The sequence below is a fragment of the Haliaeetus leucocephalus genome, unplaced genomic scaffold, assembly GCF_000737465.1.
Source record: "Haliaeetus leucocephalus isolate CR32 unplaced genomic scaffold, Haliaeetus_leucocephalus-4.0 Scaffold194, whole genome shotgun sequence".
NCBI classification, from domain to species: domain Eukaryota; kingdom Metazoa; phylum Chordata; class Aves; order Accipitriformes; family Accipitridae; genus Haliaeetus; species Haliaeetus leucocephalus.
This window is the reverse complement of record NW_010972630.1, coordinates 821,604-846,874: the sequence shown is the minus strand read 5'-3', so window position 1 is coordinate 846,874 and position 25,271 is coordinate 821,604. Positions and strand designations below refer to the sequence as shown.

At 36.1% G+C, this 25,271-nt stretch overlaps 1 protein-coding gene across 5 annotated transcripts in view; it reads right to left on the bottom strand.

The window, feature by feature from the left end:
* The window catches only part of NIPBL (Nipped-B homolog (Drosophila)), a 170,086-nt gene that overhangs the window by 83,585 nt on the left and 61,230 nt on the right, over positions 1-25,271 (bottom strand). For 4 of the 5 annotated variants that reach the window (XM_010565659.1, XM_010565663.1, XM_010565661.1 and 1 more), the window contains exons 2-8: positions 19,380-19,523; positions 17,129-17,294; positions 15,881-16,011; positions 9,445-9,544; positions 7,649-7,800; positions 6,438-6,598; positions 2,198-2,291 (exon numbers count right to left, since the gene is read on the bottom strand). In XM_010565659.1, coding sequence (XP_010563961.1) covers positions 2,198-2,291; positions 6,438-6,598; positions 7,649-7,800; positions 9,445-9,544; positions 15,881-16,011; positions 17,129-17,294; positions 19,380-19,443 — 868 coding nt within the window. In that variant the 5' untranslated portion in view covers positions 19,444-19,523. Of the gene's footprint in view, positions 1-2,197; positions 2,292-6,437; positions 6,599-7,648; positions 7,801-9,444; positions 9,545-15,880; positions 16,012-17,128; positions 17,295-19,379; positions 19,524-25,271 lie in introns of those variants that run through there. The other variant, XM_010565662.1, reaches the window with a different exon arrangement.

Below are 25,271 nucleotides of genomic sequence, written 5' to 3'. Positions count from 1 at the left end.
TGTACCCACAGCTTTGGTAATTGCCTCAAGTTTCTATGTTATATAAGAAAACTTAGATATTATAACATCCTTCCTGAGATCTCTCTCTGGACTGATGATGTCCAGTGCCATTCTTTTTGTCCTCCCAAACAAACAATTAAGTCATTTGCTAATTTTCTTTACCAAAGTTTGCCACCTGTCAACCAAACTTTTAAGGGCTAATGAGAGTAGCAACAAAAAGCTCAGCATAGATACTTGCTGTTTGTTCATCACTGGAAAATTTATCAGCACAACTTTCACTCCAAATCATAGGCCAAAATCACTGTCAGGGATCTCATGTTCTAAATAACACTGTAATTATCCACACCTCTTCCACAGATTTCTAAAGTATCAGATTAGAGAAGTAACTATCTGGCAAGACTCTTGTAGCATCAAGAACTGATTTGCTCAATCAAGGTTCATTAATCTCTTTAAGAAGGCAAAATGGTAACACCATTAGTAACAATATGTCAGCTGTGTGCTTTGTCAATGGGAAAAGTAAAGCTAATATACAGGTAAATAAATCAAAAAGCTCCTCTTGCACTTTTTCAGCCCCTCTAATGCTGAAAGATTACAATCTGAACTGTACAATCAGATTGTTTTCAGAAATAATCTGATAAAATATTCCTTCAAAATGGGGTTCTGAGACAGCCAATTGAAACAGCAGCAACTTTAACCAAAAAATAATTCAAATATCCTTTTGGCTAAGTGATAATAATATATCTGAGTGCAAGTAGCTTAGATTCACAATGTTGTTACAATGATAAGCTCAACAAAGAGAGAAAACCAACCACATTTAGTCTTCGCCATTTACACAAGTCTTAAAACAAGTCCTTTAGCACAAGACCTTCTGAAATACTGATGCTGCTGGCATGCTATACATGTACTTCTCACTTGCCACTCAAGCCACATTTCTCCTATCACTGTTTAACACAGTATATGCCTACAGAAGATGAACCAGAGAAACCATTTAGCAGTCACAGGATCACAGGGTAATTCAGTTAAGAAGGGACCTCAGGAGATCTTTAGTCCATCCTCATGCTCAAAGCAGGGTAAGCAAGGCCATATTATGCAGGGCTTTACCCAGCCTGATCTTGAAAAGCTCCAAGCATAGAAAATGCACAGATTCTCTGGGCAACCTTTTCCAATGCTCAACTCTCCTGATAGTGAAAAAGGTTTTCCTTACACCTACTTAGAACCTCCCATTTCAATTTAGGTCCACTGTATCTCATCCTTCCTCCACAACACTGAAAAGCCTGACTCAAGTCTTCCTGATAATCTCCTCATTGGCACAGGAAGGGTTGCTCTAAGGTACACCCCTGCCGAAAACGTCTCTTATCCAGGCTACACAGGGCCAGGTCCTTCACCTTCACTGGAATCTCCCCCATCTCCTGTTCTCCCTCTCCACCTAATCTGACCATCCAGAAAGACTTCATTTTTTTCGGGGCTAAAGAGAAGAAAGCACTGTTGCACATCTTTCTACTATTGCCATGTAAATATACAAGCACTGAAAAAGTAAACTAGCAGGAATATGCCCGAACCCTACCTTGCTAAGTCTCATGTATCTCAGTCATTGCTTCTCAGGGATAATATTAAAAACAGCAGTATGCATTCCATATTTTAGCATAAAGAATCATTTTGAGCAGATTTTTTTCTGTTCCCTCTCAACTGACTGACTGTCCACCCTACTCCTTCTCCACAGCTAAGGTTTCAGCCTTCATTTATGGTATATGTATTGAGTTCATTGAACTACTTTTAATTGCATGTTCTTAAAATTTCATGATTGCAGTTAAGACAAACATTGCACATTAAAACACTTTTGAGCTGGTTAAGAGTTCAATACTCGTAATGCTGCCTTTAAACCATTTCTTATGTAGAGCAACTGAAACCATTCTTATAAAGAATTTAATCCTCATATTGGAAAGGATTTTAAATCCTTCTGTCCTCCATGAATTTGAGCTTTGTTTTGAAGGATAATTAGTCAATTTTCAGAGCTCCAGAAATTTCTTCTGGATCAGGGCTCAAAATAATTTTGTATCCAAAACACAATGACATACTCTCTACTACAGTACTGTTTGAATACAGAAAAACTAAAGGAGGAAAAACTAAATACCTCTTTAAACTCTCTGTTCTTTAAAACTGGGAAAAAATACATTGATATATATAACTGCTAGACTACCTTTAAGGGTTCCATCACTTCCAGCTGGAGAGCAGACCGACTGCGGTGACCTCAAGGAAAAAGATGCAGCATTCCTTATTGAAGGATCTCCATCCTGAAGTGACAATGATAAAAAAAGTAACATGAACATGAACACTTGATAAAATAAAGACTGAAATTAGTACATATACTGATAAAATGGGTTGGTCAAAAAAATACAAGAAATATTAGAAAAATATTTATTTACATAAAAGTCTTTGTAATTTAGACTGCTATCAGACTACTATACAGGCAATAATCCAAAGCACAATCAGCCCTAAGATGAATCTATGACCAGAACATGCACCCAAAAATAAATCTATGTACATATCTTCTACCTAAATAAGCATTTTCGGTTTACACCAAGATTCCATTTAGAAATTTGTTGTTACAAGCACTCATAGTAAAGAGCTGACAAGCAGATACATGACCTCTATACAATACCAACTGAAAGAAATTGAGCATAAAATGTAGATTTTTAAAACAAACTCACCTTTTTTTCACTTAACCTACCCTTAAAGTTTATCTAGAATGCTATCGTACTTCTACAGTTAAACAAATTTACACTTTGTATTTATATCCTCCAGCATATACACATCAGGACTGACCAAAATCTCTAGCACTCCCATTGCAGCTGCTGAGATAGTCTCATGTAAACACAACTGGAGTGACTTTACCTTGTTATTTGCCTGTCTTGAAAGTTAGATTGGAAACAACTCAATAGCAATATGAAGCACTTCCCCAACATAGCAAACATGTTGTACTGTCTTCTCAGTTTTGCACAGAACAACCTGCTTCAATGGAATTCATAATTTCTGACAAACTTGTTCATAATATAATACTAATTACAATGTAGTGATGTTCATGCTCTATCTTTAAGAATGTAAATGTGTCTTTCTTACCCCCACACTACCTTAAAATTAAAAATGAAACCCACTAGTCAAATTCCCATTTAATGTTCTACATTGGTTTTTTATCGCTTTCATGGAGCCCTCTGCTGGTGATGAGTATGCTCATTCACTCAATGGCCTAACGGTATAAACTTCCATGGAACAGTATTTCCCATTTTTAGCACTGTTTTTTATACAACATCTATGGGAATGTTCTGGGAAAGAACAAACTAACAACCCCTGTATCTATGAAGAGACAATTCCTACAATTATAAACAAATTGCAAAAAGTCCATTCTTTTAAAGTCATACAAAGGAAGTCTCCAAGTAAGTTCTAAGGTTACTTAATCTGTTTCCTAATTAAATTGGTTATTTCAGTAGCTAATATTCTAACGTGGCTCCTGTTGAGGTATCTGAACACACACAATTCTTTCATATGACTTTTTTATTTTTCAAGCCTGAGTTATCTCTCTGATAATTACCTTTTACTGTTTTGACCAATTTCAACCCCATTAATAGAATGTCAGAAGGCTCAGCTGTAATTATGTTTTTACATGTCTGTATGAAAAAAAATCAGCAGTCATTTGTAAGTTAGAAAGATAAATTGGCATTGCAAGGAGACAGAAGCCTGCATAGATGGGCAAAGTATGCACTCCCTCTGACAGTGGCCAAACTGCCAATTTGCACATGCATAGGTGTAGACTAAACAGTGTACATGTTACGCCTTGTGAAGGTGTACTTGACACTGCTTAGGGAAAAGTGTTTAAAATTTATGGACTGCAGGTGCTTACAAGTCAAAGAATATAAATCTGTAAGAAACCAGATTTTATCAGTTTCACCATCCATGGGCACTTAGAAAACTATTAGATTTTTTTTTTCCCCTCCCACAGCACAATGAATCTAAAACTCATGCTCTGCTACTAATTACACTTATTTTTGCAACACTGCTTGCAAAAAGAGTTGCTGCCTCCTGTGAGGAAAGCCTCGTGCAAAGAAATCTAACATTCAGATTCAACACAATAAAAAGAACTGTATCTTAAATTTATATGTTGTCATTGCAAGTAAAAGTAAATTAATTTCCTGATGAGTTACTCATTTATCTACTCCACTGAAATTATGGACCTGATTCTTTTCAAACCTGACTTATCTTTGACTTGTAATAAATCTCAAAAAAACTCCCACCCCAAAATATTGGAAAAAAAAGCTTAGCAACTTTTTAGCATGTAAGTTTCATTAGGACAGTAGAGGTCCTCTACCCATGATTGCCAAGGACATAGGCAAAGGCTACTTTTATTAAATTAACTAAACAGACTAACTACGTAGATGGCCTTTCAGGTACACATGCCATTCCTACCGTAGCTGACAAATTTTCTGAAGTGCTCATTTACAGCTTCCTAGTTGAGAGCTTCATCAAATGGTGGTATGTAAGCACAAGCTTATATTCTAGGAATGCTCTGAAGTTTACCAAAAAATCATCCTCAAATTGAGTGTATGTGTAGCGAGTCTTCAAGGGTGTACTTGTTGATTTTGTAGACTCATATATTGCAAATACACAATATCCTGTAACTATTCACATTTTTAAAAGCAATAAAATCCTAAAACTAAGAAAAAATAAAAAAGAATTAAAGTTTAAGTTTTATGATTTAATAATCCTCATTCATAGCTATCTTCGCCAAAGGTCACACTGCTTCTGAAAAGGCTGCAACATTATGATTAAGCTTATTATTCATACATAGATGCAAAACGTTAATTAATCCAGATTCTTCAAACTGTTTTCTGCATGACAGCTATTAAAATCAGCTTTTAAATATATAATTACAAATAAAATAAACGTAACACATATACTCCATTAAGAAAATGCACAAAGGGATGAAAGTGCGAGTTTATAATATTTACTATTTTTACGTTTAGTATTTCTCCAATTAAACCAACCAATGAGGGTGTGCTTTATGTTTTCATGGTCTGACCATTTTGCAAGAGTTTAATTTCTAAGTTTTCATGAACTAGGATGTGGTTGCATTGCTTGGATCACAAAGTTAGGGACGAATATTTTTAAGTACTTCCTCTTTAAAAATTATCAAATAAATTATCCTAATATTGAAGTTTTAAAAAAATCCTGTCTTAACAAAACCAAGATTCTCTTGATAGTGTACCTTTAACATAGTTGGGGGATATATGTATATTTAATGCCAAGAACTGCTTCCTATTTTGAAGAACTCACGTTGCTGAAGCAGAGACTGACAAAAACATCTTATGATTGTGTATTATAACAGATGCCTTCATTACAACACTCTCTTGTTTAAGATACTACTTCTTCTAATCAGCATAATTCTTGTATTAAAAAAAAAGACAACTAGTTAAACTAATAACTCTCTTGGAGTTCTACTGTATTAATCCTGGCAAGGGATTTAGGGAGCGGGGTATTAACAGTATCTTTGCTGAATACAACACTTTTTTGTTTCCACAAACTACTTCAGGAAGACAAGAGTTGCCCACGGTTTTTGTAAGATAAGTAAACACACAGACAGTCACAAAAAAAACCCCAAACCAAACCTGCTTGACACCAGGTTTTGATGAAAAAATAAAATTGAAACTTAAGTGCTCTCCCCATAAGAACTGTTAAGAGAGTGCATGTCAAACTTGTGAAGAAGAATCCCAACATGCTTCATCCACAGTATGAGATGCTCATTAGGAAGAAAATTAATCAGTAGTTCAAAAGTTGTGGGAAAAAGTTCTAGTTTTTTCCTTTAGTTCAAGATTTCAAAACGAATGTCTCCCACATGAAATAAAGTCATTAAGGGAAAACTTCTTCAAAGAAACAGGCCATAAAAGCACACAGTAGACCAGTAAGAAAAAATGTCCATAGAAATTCTTGCCTTTGACAACACTACTGTATTACCCAATAGGTTATTCAAATACGTCAGGTCTAATTGACAGTTGCAGGAATCTTCAGAGAGACAAGTTAACTATACATCTATTTAGAATCTAACATTGTTTGCTTCAACATATTGCTACAGGAATTGCACAGACAGTCTACCATTTCTTTAAAATAAACTCACATACAAGATTATGCGAAGATCTTTTACTTTTCCTAATTTCACCAGAACGAATGTTACAAACTGTTCCAAAGCAAAAAGAGATCTAGAAAAAATTAAGCCTCAGATATTAAAGTTGCATGGTTGAGTTTACCCATCTGAAACTGAAATATATTTTCAGTGGTTTTATACATCAACAACATAGTAAAATTTCTGACTCCTAAGGCAGCTAAACACACATTTGCTTTATCATAGTAAGTATCGGCTTTATTGTAATAAAGAGACTTAGGTTACATACATCACTACTTAGTCTGTGCACCATCTGCAGGTAGTCTTCATTTGAGCCATGTCTAGAATTATCAGCATGATGATTAGCTGAACTGCCAGACAACTGGCTTGAAACTTTATTTTCATGGAGATTCCTCATCCCAGCTGTGACAATGGGACTGGATACTGAAGCTGAAATACAAAAAAATATAAGTAACTATACTGATATATTCACACATTCATTAACTCTTAAAAAGTTTCAGAGAAAGCACTATAACAGTGGATATTAATGGGTTGGTTGCAAGAGGTCTGGAATCTGAACAAGAATCCAACTTTTTTATTGAATCCTTTAGCCACAAATACCTTGAATAAAATCAGTTATCTTAAGATTTTAATTTTCAAGAGGATTTAAAACCTAAATTCCATGTACAGATTAGCCAAGTTTCTCTCCACACCTATCCTAAGTACAGTTAGTATCATATTCTTCCTGGTTATAGAAAACTTTGTTTTCCTCTACGTAATTTGTATTCATCACCTTTAGCAACTTCCAAGGTATTCATGACACATACAACATCACATACAGAAGGGCGACATATTCTAAGCACAATGCTAAACTTTAAGAACAAATGATTTAAAAGAATCCAATGAGAATTCTACTTACCAACAAAAAAATGCCTAGATACTTAGTGTTCATGTTGTTCAAGATTGTTTTTAGAAAAGGGAAGAACAAAGAAATCCATTCATTCTGAAGGTCATCTTTGCCAGTTACTGCATACCTTGAGCATAATTCTAGCCAACTTACAATTAATCTAGTTGATACTACAAAGGCTTGGTGAGGCTAAATAAGCTAGCAGCAAAACTTACATTACATTGGCAAAAACAAGGTTTTCACTAGTATAGATAAATGATGGCTGTAGCTAACAAATAAAAGGTTTTGGTTTGTTCTTCTTTCTTTTACTGTCATGTATAACGACAACTATGCAAACTGGGTGTACGTAGGGGAGCAATGCAACATGAACATGTGTTTTACCTTTTCTTGTTCCCTTTTATTTTATTTTTTTTTTAATAAAATAGATACTACCACTCTGTAAAGTCAGGAAAGCAAAGCTTAAACACACCTGCCAACTCAAAGATTTGCATTAAGCATGTGACTCCTTCAAAGAAATTAGAAAGCCATGAAACATGCACACGAAGGTAAAGCTGACATGAGACAGGAGAATAAAACAAACATCACAGACTTACCTTGCTGCATCTGAGGATGTGGTGTATAACTTGGAGGATGTGAATATGGCATGTATCCTGCAGGGCTTTGAGGAGCATATGGACTAGGCACTGGACTATTCTGTTGTGCCAAAAATCTGTTACCAGAGCTTGTCTGTGGCGGCACAAACCGGCTAAAAATAAAACAAAGTTTTTAGAAGTTGGAAAAGAAAATTTAGAAAAAACCTATTATTTCTTTTGGAATATTATATATTCAGAACATTAAAACTTCTTTAAGATACAAAATTCCAACACAATCAAGAATCTCCCTCAAAAGCAGTATTTTAAGCTATCGATACCTTCCCCACTTCAATTATTACTTAAGAGTCACAGATTAGGTACTGCATTAGTAAAAGTAAAGAACAGAAAAAAAAGCATTCATAAGACCTCCACCTAGGGAAAGGAAACAATAACACAAACATGTACTAAAATAAGATCTGCCATTCCCACAAGTTAGTCCTAGAAGTCTGAATGAAAGTGACACCTAAGTTCTAATTAACAACTAGGTCACTAGGATTAACAAGGAGCCACCCACTCTAAATATGATTTTTCCAGCAAGATTTCAAAGAACTTCATCTAACAGAACTATATTGGCAAGATAGAGGAATGTGACAGGCAGTTAGGTAGGACCTGACCCAAAATCCACTGAATACAACTTATTCTTTCACTGGGTTTATCTTAGACTGATCCTACAGACAGGAAGCCATAAAAATAATACAGGCTTATGAAAATAATACATGCATATTGTAACTTACATTCTTATATGAGCTTTTCAAAATAAAAATACCAAATAAATACTTCATAAAGTACATTACACGCTTTCACAACCCTCAGGTCTAGATAGCAACTCTATGAAGGTAAGGTTCCATAGAAAGAAATAGCAAAGTATTTAACAAAAATTTAACATTTAACATTTTGCTAGGATTTTGAGAAGACTTTGTAATATTCATTGTGATAACTCACAATTCAAAAAACCTTCTTCAATATCCCTTTTAGATATTAAAGTTAAAAAGTATACTGGTTTTTGTGTAGATACAGAGCATTTCATTTGCCAAAATAATTACAGTAACTTGAAGTGAAACTTGAACTAAGTTTATTTTGATAATGATATCTAATATCTGAATATGAAATCTGTTAAAGCCCAGTAACTGGGCTGAAACTACATGCAGAACTCTTTCGTCTAGTCCAGAGTATTATATTAATAAAGGCCTGGATTACAGGTACATGTTACTTGCCAACACTCAGGTGTTTAAAAAATAACCAGAAAGTTGACGAGGATGTTGCTGGAAGACTGGCCAAACTACTGGGCCTATCCTCCTCTGAGTGGCCTTTTGTATAACTGTTACAGCAGTATTCCATGCTTTTACAAGCCTTCTTTCCCACCCTCCTGTCACAGTGGTACTGTTATACATGCTGGAACACATTAGCCTCTTCTCTCCTATCCTCCTGCCACCAGTCTCAGCCTCTGCCACAGGCAGAAAACAGCTGGAGGGGTGGCAGAAGGCAGAGGGACTCCTTAAGCAGGAAAGAAAGTTTGCCAAAATTATGGGAGGGAGAGTGGAGAATCATGACTAATCCTTAGAATACAAGGATTAATTCACTGACAGAAAGATGTTTCTTTGCCAGCTGAAGAAACTCACGCTGCTGTCAGACAAATGCAAAATTTGTCTTGACACCAATCACCTTCCACTCACATACTTGCAACAAGAATTGACTGTCACTGTAGGAAGAATTTGCAGTTCCCTAGCCCTCCCACCCCATTTAAAAGAAAGCATTACCTGGAAGGACTATGTGAGATAGTGGTTTGTTGATAATTGGAAGATGCAGGACTACCACGCATGGAATTCTGAGAAATATTAAACTGTGACATCATCATCCCTATTTAAAAGAAGATAGTAGCATTAACTTTACACACATTTCCTTTTTAATCAATGAAGTCTCTCATTTCAGAAATTATTATATGCAAAGAGATTATAAACATTACAGACATTAACATCATCTACCCACAACTGTTAGAAAACATTAGAAATTATCGATTCCATGTAAGATGTCCATTTTACATCATGACATAAAAAAGTGTTCCCTAAAGCAGTATTAATTCAGTTATAAATACTAACAGTAGTTCCTTCCTCTGTTCCTTAAAGCTTCCCAAGCCAAAACCTACTAGTAAATAGAACCATTTTGTAAGAGGACATATATTCCACACCCCAGGCTGGTGCATACAGTACTCACTCTGCCAATAAGTAAAAGATTTGGAAACTTCACAAGTCAGAAGAACACAGGAAACTTATCTTCCATTTTTAGAGCAAGTACAGCAAACAATCAACACAGGCTGAGTGCTGCAAGATATTCTCACTGCTCCTATAATGCCTTAGTGGTTCCCTTCTACCCAGGGACAAAAGCTTTCTATTCAACCTCCACTATGCTTATAGGAATGTTATCAAGGAAGATGCTGAAATATTTCAATTGCAAAGCAGAACCAACATCCCACAGCCTGTAGATCCCCACAGTCAAGTTTTGGAAATTCCAGAGTTGCACTAGGTGGCAAACCACAAGTACCAATGTGCTTGAAACTAACTAATTTTAATAGGTATTTGGACGATGCCCTTAATAATTTGCTTGAACTTTCGGTCAGCCCTGAATTGGTCAGGCAGTGGGACTAGATGATAGTTGTAGGTCCCTTCCAAATGAAATATTCTGTTCTATTCTATTCTATTTTAACCTGCATCATTATTCAGGAGAACTTAAAGGAAATTTTTTTTTTCTTCTCTTTGATACAGGTGTAAAGAACTCCCTAACAACAGCATGACACTAGAACTTGAAGTGATGCAGAAACACAAAAACTTAAATAAATTTTAAGTTATTGTAATGACAGAATTTAATGTCTTGCAGCTAAAACAGTGTCAGAATTCACATGCAAACTGCAGCTTGGGAAGCCACAGCAACTGATCCACAGCCGTGGGTAAAAGCAAATCAGTAGTACACATATTTTAAAGAAAAGGTTAGACAGAAGTCTGACAGAAGTCCCCAATCCAGAGCGTTGGGGAGCTGTCAATACTTCAACTGCTATCACCGATTTCAATTACTGCAATATTCACACAAGCAAAACTAGTTTCAGAAGTCCTCCCTGTTACCCTCTTCCTCTCTGCCCAGCAGAGAAGAGATGTGATAATCCCGCAGGAATGCAGCCGTTACTACCTCCCGGTAGGTGTGAAGTGCTGCATTCCAAGTACATTAGCACAGGACAACTAGCCCAGAGCAGGAGTGAAAGCCCCATGTTGTGCTGAAAAAAAAATCAGAGACCTCCATACTCAATACAGAGGACATTTCATTGTCCCAAGTAACACAAGGGGACTCCTCAATTCCGGCAAAATTTGTTTAAAGGGACACTGGTTGCCTGGCATAGAGGAAAGTGAGGACGAAACTCCAGGGGTTTTGTGTTGGAGGCAGTGCCTGGTGTGCCCACTGCCACTCTCAATGCGGCTAGGTACAGTATTTTAGTCAAACTACTAACCCTTAACATTCATGTACAGAATGCTGACAGAATGCACCCGTATGAGCATGAACTATATAGGCGAAGTTTAATTTTATGCTTAAAACACAGACTACACTTTTAAAATACTTTAAAAATATATCCATTTATTTTCTCCTCCCTAAATTTAAAACATGTTTTGAACCACAGATGTGCCAGTTTGGGGTTTAAAAGAATGACAGAAAATATACAAATTAATCAAATTTAAATGCCATTTAAAAAAAACCTAAAACTTATTCTGTGACAGACAGCTCTCACTTCTCTATCTCTGTTGGGGGGGTGGGGCAGGACATGGGAGGCACAATCTGGGTAACTTAAAAGAAAAAAAAAAAAAAACAAACAACAAAAACAACCAACCTGCCACCAACAACAAAAAACCCAGTGTCTCCAAAGTTTCCAGACAGATGATAAGTATGCCTGATAATGATGTAATAAGAAAGAAGTAAAAATAAGCCCCAAACATTTAGTCTAAAAAGGAGTTGAAACTAGTCTGTGCCCATTACCACTACATTGTTGTCGTATCACTAAGCAGCAGCTCTATGGATCCACTGTTCATTTCTGTACCTTAAATATTTAAGAATTTCTTTTAAATGCAACCTTAATTTTGAATGTTGGTAATGTTCAGATATGAGAAAACATCATCCTAGTAGTAACATTACTAGAATGAATTTCCTTAACACATACTCCTGGTCTTGACTATAATTTTTTTGCTTGGAAAAAAGTGATACACATAAATCCATTTTAGCATTCCAACTAAGTGCCAAAGGATGCACTACATAAAAACACAGCTCAAGGTCACAGAAATAGTCTTGTACGATTAAACTGTACTACAACATCATGGATGCTTAAGCTAGGACTCCTCAGCAACAGGTGATTTTTCAGTTAAATATAAACTCTTATTGAAAGCGTTGCAAAGTTTTTCCCTTTTACAGGTATACATGCACTTGAATTCTTGTATAAATGAAAAAAAAATCCAAATAATTGATGTTTATGAAAAGATGCACAAGATTTTAATCCCCAAAAATTCAGAAGTTCTGATAAACAGCTTAAAGTGAATTTTAAGTCCCTTCTGAACCCTAAGCAATGCTATGAATACTGACCTATTGCAATATACTAGTTAGCTTATCTTCCAACACATACCTGCTGAAAGACAAAGCCAAAGTGTTCAGAGGGAAAAGAGAAAAAAATTATTATGAAAACTGAAACTAAATAGTATCTTAATTTTAAATAAATAAAGAAATCCACCTCATTCATACACTATAGAATGCAAGACAGATGTAGCTGCAAGATGGAACTCAGAACTTTCTATGTCATCTGATTAAAAAGGTCTAATATAAAATTAACATTTTGCCCTTGTACAAAAAGTTAGGCCTGATGCTGCACGGTGCTGTGACTCAGTCTATTCAGACAACCTGGTAGTAGAAAATACTCTGAAAAATCTAAGTAAAAATGTAATCTAAAAAAATCTAAGCTGTATAAAGACTGTTTCAACCATGGGACTGTTATCAAAAGACAGGGAATAAGAGTTCAGACATTGCTGCCACATTACCTGAAACGAAATATGCCAGCAATGGAGGGGGGGAAGGTGGAGAGTGCCCACTCAGAAGTGTCCACATAATACATCCTTCTTGCACTATTTGTTCATCATAACTAAAACCACTTCTTGCTCTAAACTTAGTGTTGAACTACAGATCAATATGAACTTCAGAAAAAACATTAGCACAGAACTCTGCTTGTGCTTTACCTTATATTCACAAGAATTCAAAACAAAACACAGTATTTAGCTTTCTGAAGATGCCTTTATTTCCTGACAAACTGTACTGAACCCAGAATTTTATTCCGTTGTTTAATATAATTCTCTAGCCAGGTGATATTCCTGTTCTTGCATCAGAAATGAAGGTGTCCTGCTTTCGGCTGGAATAGAAAAATAACTCTAGTATAGTGCTATGTTTTGAGTTTGGTATGAGAAGAATGTTGATAACATTGACGTTTTCAGTTGTTGCTAAGTAATGTTTAATCTTAAGTCAAGGATTTTTCAGCTTCTCATTCCCAGCCAGCAAGAAGGCTGGAGGGGCACAAGAAGTTGCGAGGGGACACAGCCAGGGCAGCTGACCCAAAGTGGCCAACGGGGTATTCCATACCATGTGATGTCACGTCTAGTATATAAACTGGGGGGAGTGGGGAGTGGCAGGGATTGCTGCTCGGGGACTAACTGTGTGTCGATCAGCGGGTGGTGAGCAACTGCATTGTGCATCTTGTATATTCCAACCCTCTTTTTATTATTATTATTGCCACTTTATTAGTGTTATCATTACTAGTTTCTTCTTTTCTGTTCTATTAAAGTGTTCTTATTTCAACCCATGGTTTTTTCTTTCTTTTTTTTTTTTTTTTTTCCCAATTCTCTTCCCCATCCCACTGCAGGGCAGGGGGGAGTGAGTGAGCGGCTGTGTGGTGCTTAGTTGCTAGCTGGGGTTAAATTATGACAGAAGGCTAGGTGAAATGAATTTGAGTTCACTTGTCCATGCTAATGCTGGAACTGACACTCAAGGGATCATGGTGCACAGACCCATCCCAGGTTGAGTAAATAGACAGGGGGTCCCGCTGCCTTCATTCCTTCTCAATTGTAGGTACTACAAATACTGGGTCACAGTACCCAGATTGGACTTCATCGCATGCTGGACTCAGCAGAAGTCAGAAGGACAATATTCAGAAGGAAGACAGTAAGGAAAGCAGGAGAGATTAATTTGAAATACTACAGAAGAGCTTAAATTTCATTATTCTAGTTGGCAAAACGCATTACCTAAGATCTCTATCAAACTCCCAATTGTTCTGCAAATCATGACTCTACAGAGATTACAATATCTGTTCTGAAATCAGAAGAAAACCCAACCTTTGCTGCCCCAAGACATCAGTGTAGTGTCCTTTGGCCTTGCACATCTGAATGGGACACAGTAACACCTAATAAGGCTACTAGAATTTGCCAGCATCTAGCTTAAACATCCACCTATTTCCCGTAAGAGTGGGGCCTTTTTCAACTGATAATAAAGTCACACTTCACCTAGCTTTTCCAAACATTCATTCCAGCCTTCTTCCTCCCAAAATACTTAGTCTACAGCTATGCTTTTCCCTTCTTCCCCCTTTCCTTCCAGTTTTCAGATTTCATACTTACACAGCAATGCTTGGACTCGTACAAGTATTCAGAATTATGTAAAATTAAATATTCAAGGAGGGTTTAAAGTCTGATCTCTTCTTGTTCTCTGAAACCACTTTGTTAACTTTACTGAAATTAGATCAACTACTCTTTTAAGTTTCAAATAATGTTGAATTATTTTTTACTCCATACTAATACCTTCCTCCAAGCATAGGCCAAAGCACACTTAGTAAAGATAGAGGTGCTTTTATTTCATTAAGGATTATTCTTAACCTATTGAATCAAGCTGCAAAAGTGTTTCTCCCTGTGAAGCACAGAATTAACAAAAATTAGAAAGAAATTAACTTGCTTTATCTTCCTTTCAAATGTCTCCCTTTTGCACTGGCAAAAAATTATTTTACTCTACAAAATTGGTGGAAAACTCTAATTCAAGCCTATGTTCTTTGTGGATCCACACTGCACTGGCAGGACAGTCAAAACTCTTCCCACAGCTGGAAAAACCATACTCTGCCACAGCTGCCACTAAACACAGGATCTGGAGACTGTTTTCAGGGCTTAAATTTCAGGATATATGTATCAATGAACTTACAAGTATTTAGCACTGCCTTTCACAATTTCAACTCCAGGAAATTTCTGCCTTCTTTCAAGGAACCTGTTCTGTCCTCAGCAAGATCTTTTCAAACATTGTATGGCTTTTTACTCACTAGCGTAGTTGAACAAACCTAATAATGTCATTTTATTATTTTTCCTCTCCAAAAACACCCTCCACTTCCTATGCCCCACAGACTCCAGTAACATTTCTATCTATATCTCTACAGTGCTAGCAAAGCTTCATCTTCACACTGCAGAAACTATAGAAATTCTACTTGTTTCATAGTTTGGTATTTAAAGAACACACTTCAGGTGCAAGTCTCCAGATCTACAACTAGAATCTGACCAATTAAATCTTTGCTTGGTCTCTCTCCTTCATTTTTGCTGTCCAGCAGTATATCTCACTACACCTCAGAAGAGAATTAGCTGTCAAAACAGTAAAATCTGTAGGGCATCACAAATTGCTGAGATGAGGAATGGCAGAGAAGAGCCGGTAAGTATGGTCCATTCAACCTTATTCCTTACCCCAGAACTATTAAGAACTACCACTGCACTGATACTGAAAATCTGTATGATTATAGTGCAAGATCAAGGCATATTTTTCCAACTTCAACTATTTACTAAGACAAATATATGAACCTAGCCATAAAGAAATTAAAATAAAATTATTTTAAAATAAAATCCAATCACTCATGGTAGAGATTAAACTTTGTAGTGAAATTAAACATTTTTTACGAAAACACCTGGTAGAGCTTATTTCCATGCTTATTCTAATACAATTGCTCTTAGATGATGTCAAGGTACATAGCTTTCTATCACTATCCAATACAAGGTAAGGTATAAATATCACAGTTGTGCTCCATATAGATTTGTGGTTAGTATCAGTCCCCTAAACTTACAGGACATAAAATGCAATCAATAAATAATAAAAAATCCTTACCGCTTTGTACCCCGTATCTGTTTTGCATGCTTTTCTCCCTGAAAACATTAGGATTCCTTGCCAGGATAGCCTGCAGCAAGACTGGTATATCTCCCTCTGGATCATCACTGCCAAGGTTATCTTTCAACTCTCTGGAATTGTGGAAGTAAGCAAATAAAGAGGCAAATGTATTTTCAAATTATAAGAAACTATGAGTCAAGTAAAAAAAAAAAACCAACCAAAAAAACAAAAAAAAACCAAAATGAAAGAAGACAATTTACTGTTAAAATATAGCGAAAAACAAGTCTGCAAAGCACTGTTCCCTGCCTTTATTTTTTTTTTTTCTCTCTTCTTTAAGGAACCGCAGAAGAGGTATTCCTACTAATCTTCAACATTATTTTCTGTTACTAAGCATTTATATATACATGGCTGTTGGTTTCAGACTATTATAAAGTTTCTTATACACACTTTTATATCATGATCTTCTCCATAAAAGAATGCTTTGGCATAACATCAAGAAAGCATTACTGTAGGAGTGAATTTATAACATTCAGATTGCAGCCCAATGCTTTGAGAATCTTTTATTTTAAAAAGGGAAATTGGCATATCTTTGACATTACAGGATTCCCTCTGAACCATAAAAAAAAATGTAATGGATTTTCTATAAATGTATCTGTGCTTTCACTTATTGTTTGCTTTGAGGACTTTTAAAAGCTACTTCCATTTGAGCAAAACAATTGATTGGTACATGTAGGAAAAAGACAGGGTTGTCAACATCAGACAACTCAAAGGACACTAGGGAAAAAAAAAACAAAACAAAAAGAGAACACATTAGCATACTTGCTTGTTCAATTCTTAAAATATTTAAGTTCAGTACCTAATCAGAATTGACATGGGTCTTACATGGGTGTCTCAAAAGGTTTTCTTTTTGTGTAATACTGGGTATATAATTTGTCTATATGCATTATTAAACAAAAGTGGAACACAAATGACTATTGCACAATCAACACCACAAAGTCTGCACTCCTAACTAGCAAGAATGGAATAAGCAGCAGATCTACAAAATAACACCCATAGTTATGCAGAAGGGCTGCCAGACAATTATTAACATTCTGACTGACTGAAACATTTGACTCTCATATAGCAGTCACCTATAAGCAAGCCTAATAAAAACCTGCATCAGATTCTCACATCATTCTCAATCCAGTTAATTTTGATTTCAAGGTATAGGGACGGTGATCTAATATAGTTGAAGTTCAAAATACATACATGTGATCTGTTGACACCTGATTGAGACTGTGGACGAGCTGTGAAACCAGATTTTCATCCCTGCAAGCCAGAAGGCAGTTCACCTCTTCAGCTATCCGTCCATTGAAAAGCAGGCTTTTTGTTGTTGTAGCAGGTAAAGGTGATGGAAGAGGCAGCTGGTTCAAAACTGTTATCAGAAAACAGAAAGAAGTTCAGAGTCATTTCATGAAAGACAAGCATATAGATACGGACACCTTCTTACTCCACCATGCGATTAAGAAAGAAAACTTGACAACTACATTTAAAATATAGGGAAGATTTCTGGATTTTTTAAATCATGAACATCCAAACACACACGCACAAACACGCAAAAAGGCTGGACTCTGTTTTAAACAAAGTAATGCAGTCAAGCCCTCAAGTTATATTACTACATTATTGTAAATATTTAACTGTGCTAAGGCAAGTAGTATCAATAAAAGCATACTTTTAAACATTCCAGAATATTGTTATTTAATATGTTATGGCAGCTTTCTCTTGGAGTCAAAAGCATTGATAAAGGAAGGAAATGCAAAATCCTTGTAGTTGTGTGCTGTGCTTTAAGTGCATTGAGCATATACTATAAGTTTTCTACTCTGATGATACAATACACAATAATGTACATCATTACTGTATTTAGAAAAAAATTGCAATTCAAATAGAAGTGTATAATACATTAAAATAGCTAGCTTTCATACTTGCATCAGATTACCTTCAGTGTGGCAGAAACTTGGAAAAATTAGCAAGATTAGCAAAATAAAACAGTATAAATTCAGCTAGTTAACTAGCCTACTCTACTGCCTCTAGTCATCATGTCCTCCATGTTTTTAGGGCAACAGGTCTTGCCCATTCCAGTTCCTTCTTTTCATACAGAGAAAAGTCAGGTGAAGCAGTTATGAGCCTTTCTCTTTCAGATGCTCCTGAGATTGTAAACATCAGATAAATACAACAGATAAAGAAGCAAATGCACCTAATACAAAGGCTAATCCCACCAAGGGTAGTTTAGTGTTTCAAGAAACTCTTGCATCAGGAGTCTGGCCAGTGACTTCCACCAGTTAAGTATTTTGACTTTCTTTAAACCTTACCTGCAAATACTTAATGCTGGAAAACTGCCCATAGCCCAGAAGCTTATTATTTGCATCCTGATGGTCCGTTATTAGGCATACATAATGATACATATACACACATCTAAATACATAAGCAGCATCTTCCAATTTGATATTTCAGAATATCAGGACATGAAGAAGTGGGGTTTTTCCTCCAATATATCTGCTTTTTTTACTGTAGGCAATTAAATTCAATTGCTGGATATATACTTTCAGTGTCTGTTGGAAAGTCTCCAAATTTCAACAGTATAATAATAAAATCAAGAGCTCAGAAGAAGCACCTGGGTCACTGAGTCCAATTATCCTCAGACAGAAAACTGAGCTATAAACTGTCTTACACTTTATAAACAAGATGCATCTTTTTTCCAACTGCTCTTTTAGCAATGGTTGTTCTAGGACCTCATTATAGTACTAATAAATCTCTTAGTTTTCACTAGAAGTTTATTTTTGGTCACATTATAACCATTTTGGTTTGTGCCTGTATCAGCTTTTAATGTAAATAGTTCTTTTCCTTTCTTTGCATTTTGTCTTCCTGATGTATTTAAAGACAGTACACACACCTCATCTGCTCCTTTTGTAGGCTGAACAGCTAAGAAGGAAGACTCATAGGTTCAGCCACTTATTTCCATTCTAGCGGCCATTCTTTGCCACCTGTAACTTAGAGCAACTTCTTGGTGCCTTGTCCAAAACTAGGAACAAGGTTTCAAGTATATTCAGCATATTCCATAACTCTGTAGTTAGTTAAGCATCAGTCTAATCCTCTCTCTCTCTCTCTCATACGTTTTAGAGAAGTGTTTTATCATTTATATGTTTTTCTTTACTTGTGGGGTACCCAGATATGCTACTGAATGATATTCCAAATAAACAATGAATTCCTGTATTTCGTTTCAGGTTTCCTTAAGGGTTTTTTTAACCTACATTTCATGTTTAAATTAGCATGTTTTATTTGAATAGACCTTCAAAATTCAAGCAATGACAAAATTAACATTTTTAATGCCAAATATGATTTTGAACAGATTTACCTCTAAGAACTTTTAAAATAAAACTATTTTTAGTATTTTGAAAATGCAGGTATTTACCAAAGAGGTAGAAAATAGCATAGCAAAGACAAGAAAAAGAAGAGTACTTACGGTCTGTAAGACTAGCAATCCCTGCAAGAGTAGTGATGGGAACATGAGGCATATCCCCATTCATCCTGAAGTTCTGGGAGAGTAGTGCCTACACAGATATTTTAGTTCATGTGCCAGCTATCATTACTTCCCATCTCCCAAGCACTAAAAAAAAAAAAAGAACAAAAAAAAAAAAAAAAAAAAAGAACAAAAAAAAAAGAACAAAACCAAATGAAAATTCTCAGTTACTGTTTTAGAATTTTAAATTCAGTAACATAAATAAAACACAGTCCATACGCTCAGCTGCATACTAAGTAAATTTTGTCAAGAGTGGGTAGAACAATGTAGATTTTAAATATCAAACCATATTAAGCAATCAAAAGGCAAGCTTCTGGTCTCAGAAGCAGAGCCCTTCACCAAAAAAGGTGCAAGATAAGGCCATCAAAAAATTTCCTCAGGTTATACAGTAGCAACTAAAAAATTGGCAACAAAACTTCTGTTAGTTCATAATGCAGTGGATAGCACTTAATGCATAACCAGTTTAAGTAATTAGCTGCTATATTCACTTCCCAGTTTTGCAGAAGGAGGTTTTTTTCATACAAGAACAGGCTAGCAAAACCCAAACGAGTAATTCACAGATGCAAAAATCAAGGAGTAAAAGTGACAAATACAAAATCTTACTATATTTTAAAAGTAGTAGCTATTTCAAAATTGAGCTGAAAATATCTCTTTAATATTAAACACTCTTTGGTCAAACTACTACCAGAAACTGTATCACGCCCTCCACAAAAAGAAAGGGCTTAGCCACCACTGAACTAGCTTGTTTATTTCCTGTAAAACAGCACAGTTTATATTCAACTACTGAAAAAGGAATTTGTTCACTCAGTTTTCCCTAACTATAAAGATCCCAACTGTAAGAAAGTCCACACTGCTGAAAAAAGAAAACAAAAAAAGGTCATCACAATAATTTCAACCGCAGGTCCAAAACAACAAAAATTTACAGAGATTACACATTACTGGTCCACCATTATACTAATGAAATGACAAAATTTGAACATTATACTTTCTGAAGACAAACAAAATAAATTAAAGGAAAGGAATTTGATACACATGCAGTTACCTATTATAGACAGGCACCTGTGTTAACAGTTTGGGAAATAGTAAAAAGACTTCTGTAAGCATTTATGTTATCTACTGAAGATGCTGAAATCGTGATTTGCTTACACTTACTTTACAAGCCAACATTTTCGAGAATTACATATACCATACATAAAAACCAAAAGATGACTGTCATTTCCTTAGTAATTTTTATCTCATTCTTTCTTACACCACACCAATGGCGATATATAAGACATCACTGTTAATAAATACATATGGATTTCAAGCAAGACAAGGAAACTGAACGTTTTAAGTCTTTTTCCTGCTCATAGTTTTCATGAACTACTGAAGTTAAATTTTCAAAGTTTCCCTATCTACACACAACTGAGTTCTTTGAAAAACGTACCAACACTGAGGTTAAACAGAACTGACAATGAGTTGACTTCCTTTGCTGCACCTGCCACAGTCTCATTTTCACCACTAACTTACATTTGTTTTAAAAATACACTACATTACAGATACAGAAACCTAGGTAAGGAAACTGCTACAGACAGATATTCTGTGTGGGTTGTTGTTTTGGCTTTCTTTTTATCCAGGAGAAAACAGCCTTCGAACACCCAGAGCAGTTTCAAATACTACTCGATACTCGAGGGCTTTTTATCCAAAACAAATACCAATATACACAGCATTTCAGTGGTTTCTTAGCTCCAAAAAAAACAAAGTCTTTAAAAAAAAAAAAAAAAAAAAAAAAGGAGTACCTAACTTTTCCCACAAAGAGTCTGCAATAGCAAACCAACAGGAACTAACATTTTTAGAATTTAAGTTTTCATTGAAAGGTTAGTAATTAAAGAACAACTTTTACATATAAATTATATGTACAATAAAGAGGTCCTGCCTGATGATCTCTTCCTTCCTGACTGAAACTGCATCAAAGCTGAACAAAACCATGCCAGTAGTCAGCACTCTTGGACATCCTGCATGTAACACAGAAACAATGAAAAAACAAGGAAAAAAAAAAATCTGTGCACCTTTCTTCCTGATCACCTGGGAAAGCTTTAAACATCGGAGGCTGTCACTACTAATTCAAGTTCTTTCCTGGTATTACTGCCACTATAATTAAATTACACAGATTCAATGGGAAAAATTCCTTGAAAACCAGACACTTAAATTAGAAACCTTCTCCATAGATACATGATAAAAAACCTGAACTGGCAAGATCCAGACCTGAGAGTGGAGCAAGTGCAGTGAGCTAGGATGGTCAGGGGAAGAGTAAACTTTCTTTGTAAGAGGAGAGTAGAAGGGTTTGGTTTGTTTAGCTAACAAAACAAAGGTCAAGAGGGGATGTGGTTGCTCTCTCTAAGGCAGTCAAAGAAGATTACAAAGGAAGCCTGCTACAGGGCAATGCTAGCACAATAATAAATGGGGGGCATGAATGCAAGCAAGAAGAAAATTGGGCAGAGCTTCTCACCATCAGACCTGCCACTTTCTAGAACAGCCTTCCATTAGGAGTAGTAGTGATAAGCAACACCGTTACTTTAAAGATGGATTATACAGATGTTACAGAAGGGACAGGATGTGGTTGCCTGCACCAGCTGGGAACTAAGCAGAGGAATTCAAGAAGTCTGCCTCTTATGCTACAAAATTTTTGTAAATATGATGATGAGAGTAAACAGATGAGAGTAAACAAAAGACAAAAAGAGACTGATGGGATGAAGTGATGGGATTAGTTTATACAACAAACACAATATGAAGAAACCACATAGGAATATCTGGGTCCAAATATTACATCTGTTGTGTTGAGAGCAAAATTGTGTTTGTTATACGACTGGCAGACAAGTTGGGATTCAATTCCAGAACTAGAGACTGAGATCCAGTGAAACTAGAACTCAAATCTGATGTCACTGAGAACATTAGTAAACTCACTTATTTAAGGAATACCGGTAGTATAGCATTTCTACCTCTAGGCTGAAAAAATTAAACTGTTATATTAGCTGAATTAAGGAAATCAAAGAACTGCTGCATTGGAAAGCTTTTAAACAATGCATCAAGAGTGTAGTGTAGCAGTTCAAAGAGAGAAGTAGAAATCAACTTTATATATATGCAAATGAGGTCTTGCATATTCAATATATGTTTATTTAGGCTCTTGCTCTTTACAAGAAACAATGGATATTGTAAAAGATGTTTCAGTGAGGAAGAAACTACAGTGCACAAAGGAAGTGCTACAAAGAACCCCTCGATGAAAGGAAAACAGTGAAATGGCAATATATATTGAGAATAATATATGAAAAAGCTATCAGTGTAATACACAATAATGAAGTGAAACCAAGCCAAGATAGCAAGGAAAGTAATGTTCAAAAAGTTTATGCTAAGTATAATAAGCATACATTTAAAGTGCTACTTCCGTATGTTATCTTCTTTCCTTTTTTTTGTCAATTATGTATATTCTCCTTTACTGCAAAATAATGTTGCAAAGAAAATTCCTAAGAAAATGTTAAATTTAAAATGTTGTGGTTGTTAGGTTTTGGTGGCTTGGGATTTTTGTGTGTGTGTGTGTGTGTGTGTTCTGGGTTGGGGTTTTTTTAATTGGTATTTTTAAAGCAGAAAGTAAGTATGTGGTTGGTGAAACAGTCCATAACATAGACATGGAAAATTCTGACTGTCTTCAGTGGCACAAGGTTTGAGCTGTGTCATATGGATTCTCTCTACAACTCATCTCTCTATATATTCTGCACTTCTCACCATAGTACTGGATTAATGGCAGAGTGGAAAACTAACAGGAAAAAAAAAAGTATCTCTTTAGAGAGAATGGACAGGCATGGCTAAAATAAAGGGAGGAAGAGAGGATCAAAAGTTATCAACAATTTAGGTAGAGAGACAGTGATCATCAAGTGAAGGGAGACTACAATCAGGGAAGGGGAAAAAAAACCAACACACAACCCAAGCAAGCAAACAAACACAAATCACCCCACAAAAACATCCAAGAAAAGAGAAACAAACCACATCTGTATTTTTTCAGATATTGCAGCATCTGACTATCAATGAAGCAATGACAGGACTCTGACCACTCGTTATCATATGAAGATGCAAGCTCTGCATTTATGAAACATTCCTCTAGGCTGAAAAACATTCTTGCCTCCTTAACAAAAATATCACTTCTTCCACAGCTTAGCTATGTGCATGCATGAGAACAGCGGAAAACAAAATAAAAGCAAAAATCTGTTTATGTGCAGTAACACACAGACTCGGTAGTAATGCAAAGATAAGTAACTAACCTCAGGATTCAGAAATTTCCTATGTATATTTAAATGTTTCACTCCCAATATTCCAGGGTATTTCTGAACTTCTATCTTTGGATTTGAAAAATAATTTACACGACTGACCTAATATATTTCTGAAAAGAAGATTAGAGACAAAATTAGGTGAATTAAAATTAAATTTTAAAGAAGGGCTATGGTATTAGGTCTCTATATTTTTCTTTTTTAAAAGCATTCTATTAAGTAGAATACTTTAAATAGTTATGTTTTATTTAGTTTAGATTATGAAATATTTCTTTAAAATGAAAATACTTTAAAAAGTAGTTTTCATTTCTTGTATGTTGAGCAGCATCGTTCTGATATAACCGCAGCACCATGATCAAAGTTGATTTCTGCAGCTGCACACTGAAAGTAAACGAGTACAACTCATGTATTAGCTATTTTATAATTTAGGTGAGCAGGGCACTTTTCTTTTAAATCAGCAAACATGCTATTAGAAATTTAAGAAGCCTTGCCTCATCACCAGTTTTAAACTTCCATGTTTTGCAGTAAACTACTTTTCTTCTTAGTTACTACATCAATCTCTGCTAGTTATCAGTCCATAAACTGTCCTTTGAAAAAAAAAAAAAAATCACTTAAAGAATGAGGGAGAGAAGCAGAAAGAACGAATGAATATTCTCTAGTTCTCATTCAAGTAAGATGCCACGACTGAGGTACATCATACAGATTTACCCACAAGAGGGCAGATTTCTGGTTTCTATACCAGAACTACAGTTTGATACAAAGACATTAAGTTTCCAGAACTAAATGCTTTCAAAAATACTTAAAAAAGACTAAGGAAGGAGATACAGTTGCCAAAACATACTCTTAACACTGAAGTACCTGGGTGTGGTGGGTTGATGCTGGCTGGACGCCAGATGCCCACCAAAGCCTCTCTATCAGTCCCCTCCTCAGATGGACAGGGGAGAGAAAAATATAACGAAAGGCTCATGGGTCAAGATAAGGACAGGGAGAGATCACTCACCAGTTACTGTCACAGGCAAAACTGACTCGACTTAGGGAAAGTTAACTTAATTTACTACCAATCAACCAGAGTATGGTAATAAGAAATAAAACCAAATCTTAAAACACCTTCCCCCACCCCGCCCTTCTTCCTGGGCACAGCTTCACTCCCGAGTTCTCTACCCACCCCTGCCTCAGCAGCACAGGGGGATGAGGAATGGGGGTTACAATCAGTTCGTCACACATTGTCTCTGCCACTCCTTCCTCCTCAGGGGGAGGACTCCTCACTCTCTTCCCCTGCTCCAGCATGGGGTCCCTCCCACAGGAGACAGTCCTCCATGAACTTCTCCAGCATGGGTCCTTCCCACGGGCTGCAGTTCTTCACGAACCGCTCCAGCGGGGGTCCCTTCCACAGCGTGCAGTCCTTCAGGAGCACGCTGCTCCAGTGTGGGTCCCCCACGGGGTCACAAGTCCTGCCAGAAAACCTGCTCTACCGTGGGCCCCTCTCTCCACGGATCTGCAAGTCCTGCCAGGAGCCTGCTCCAGCATGGGCTTCCCA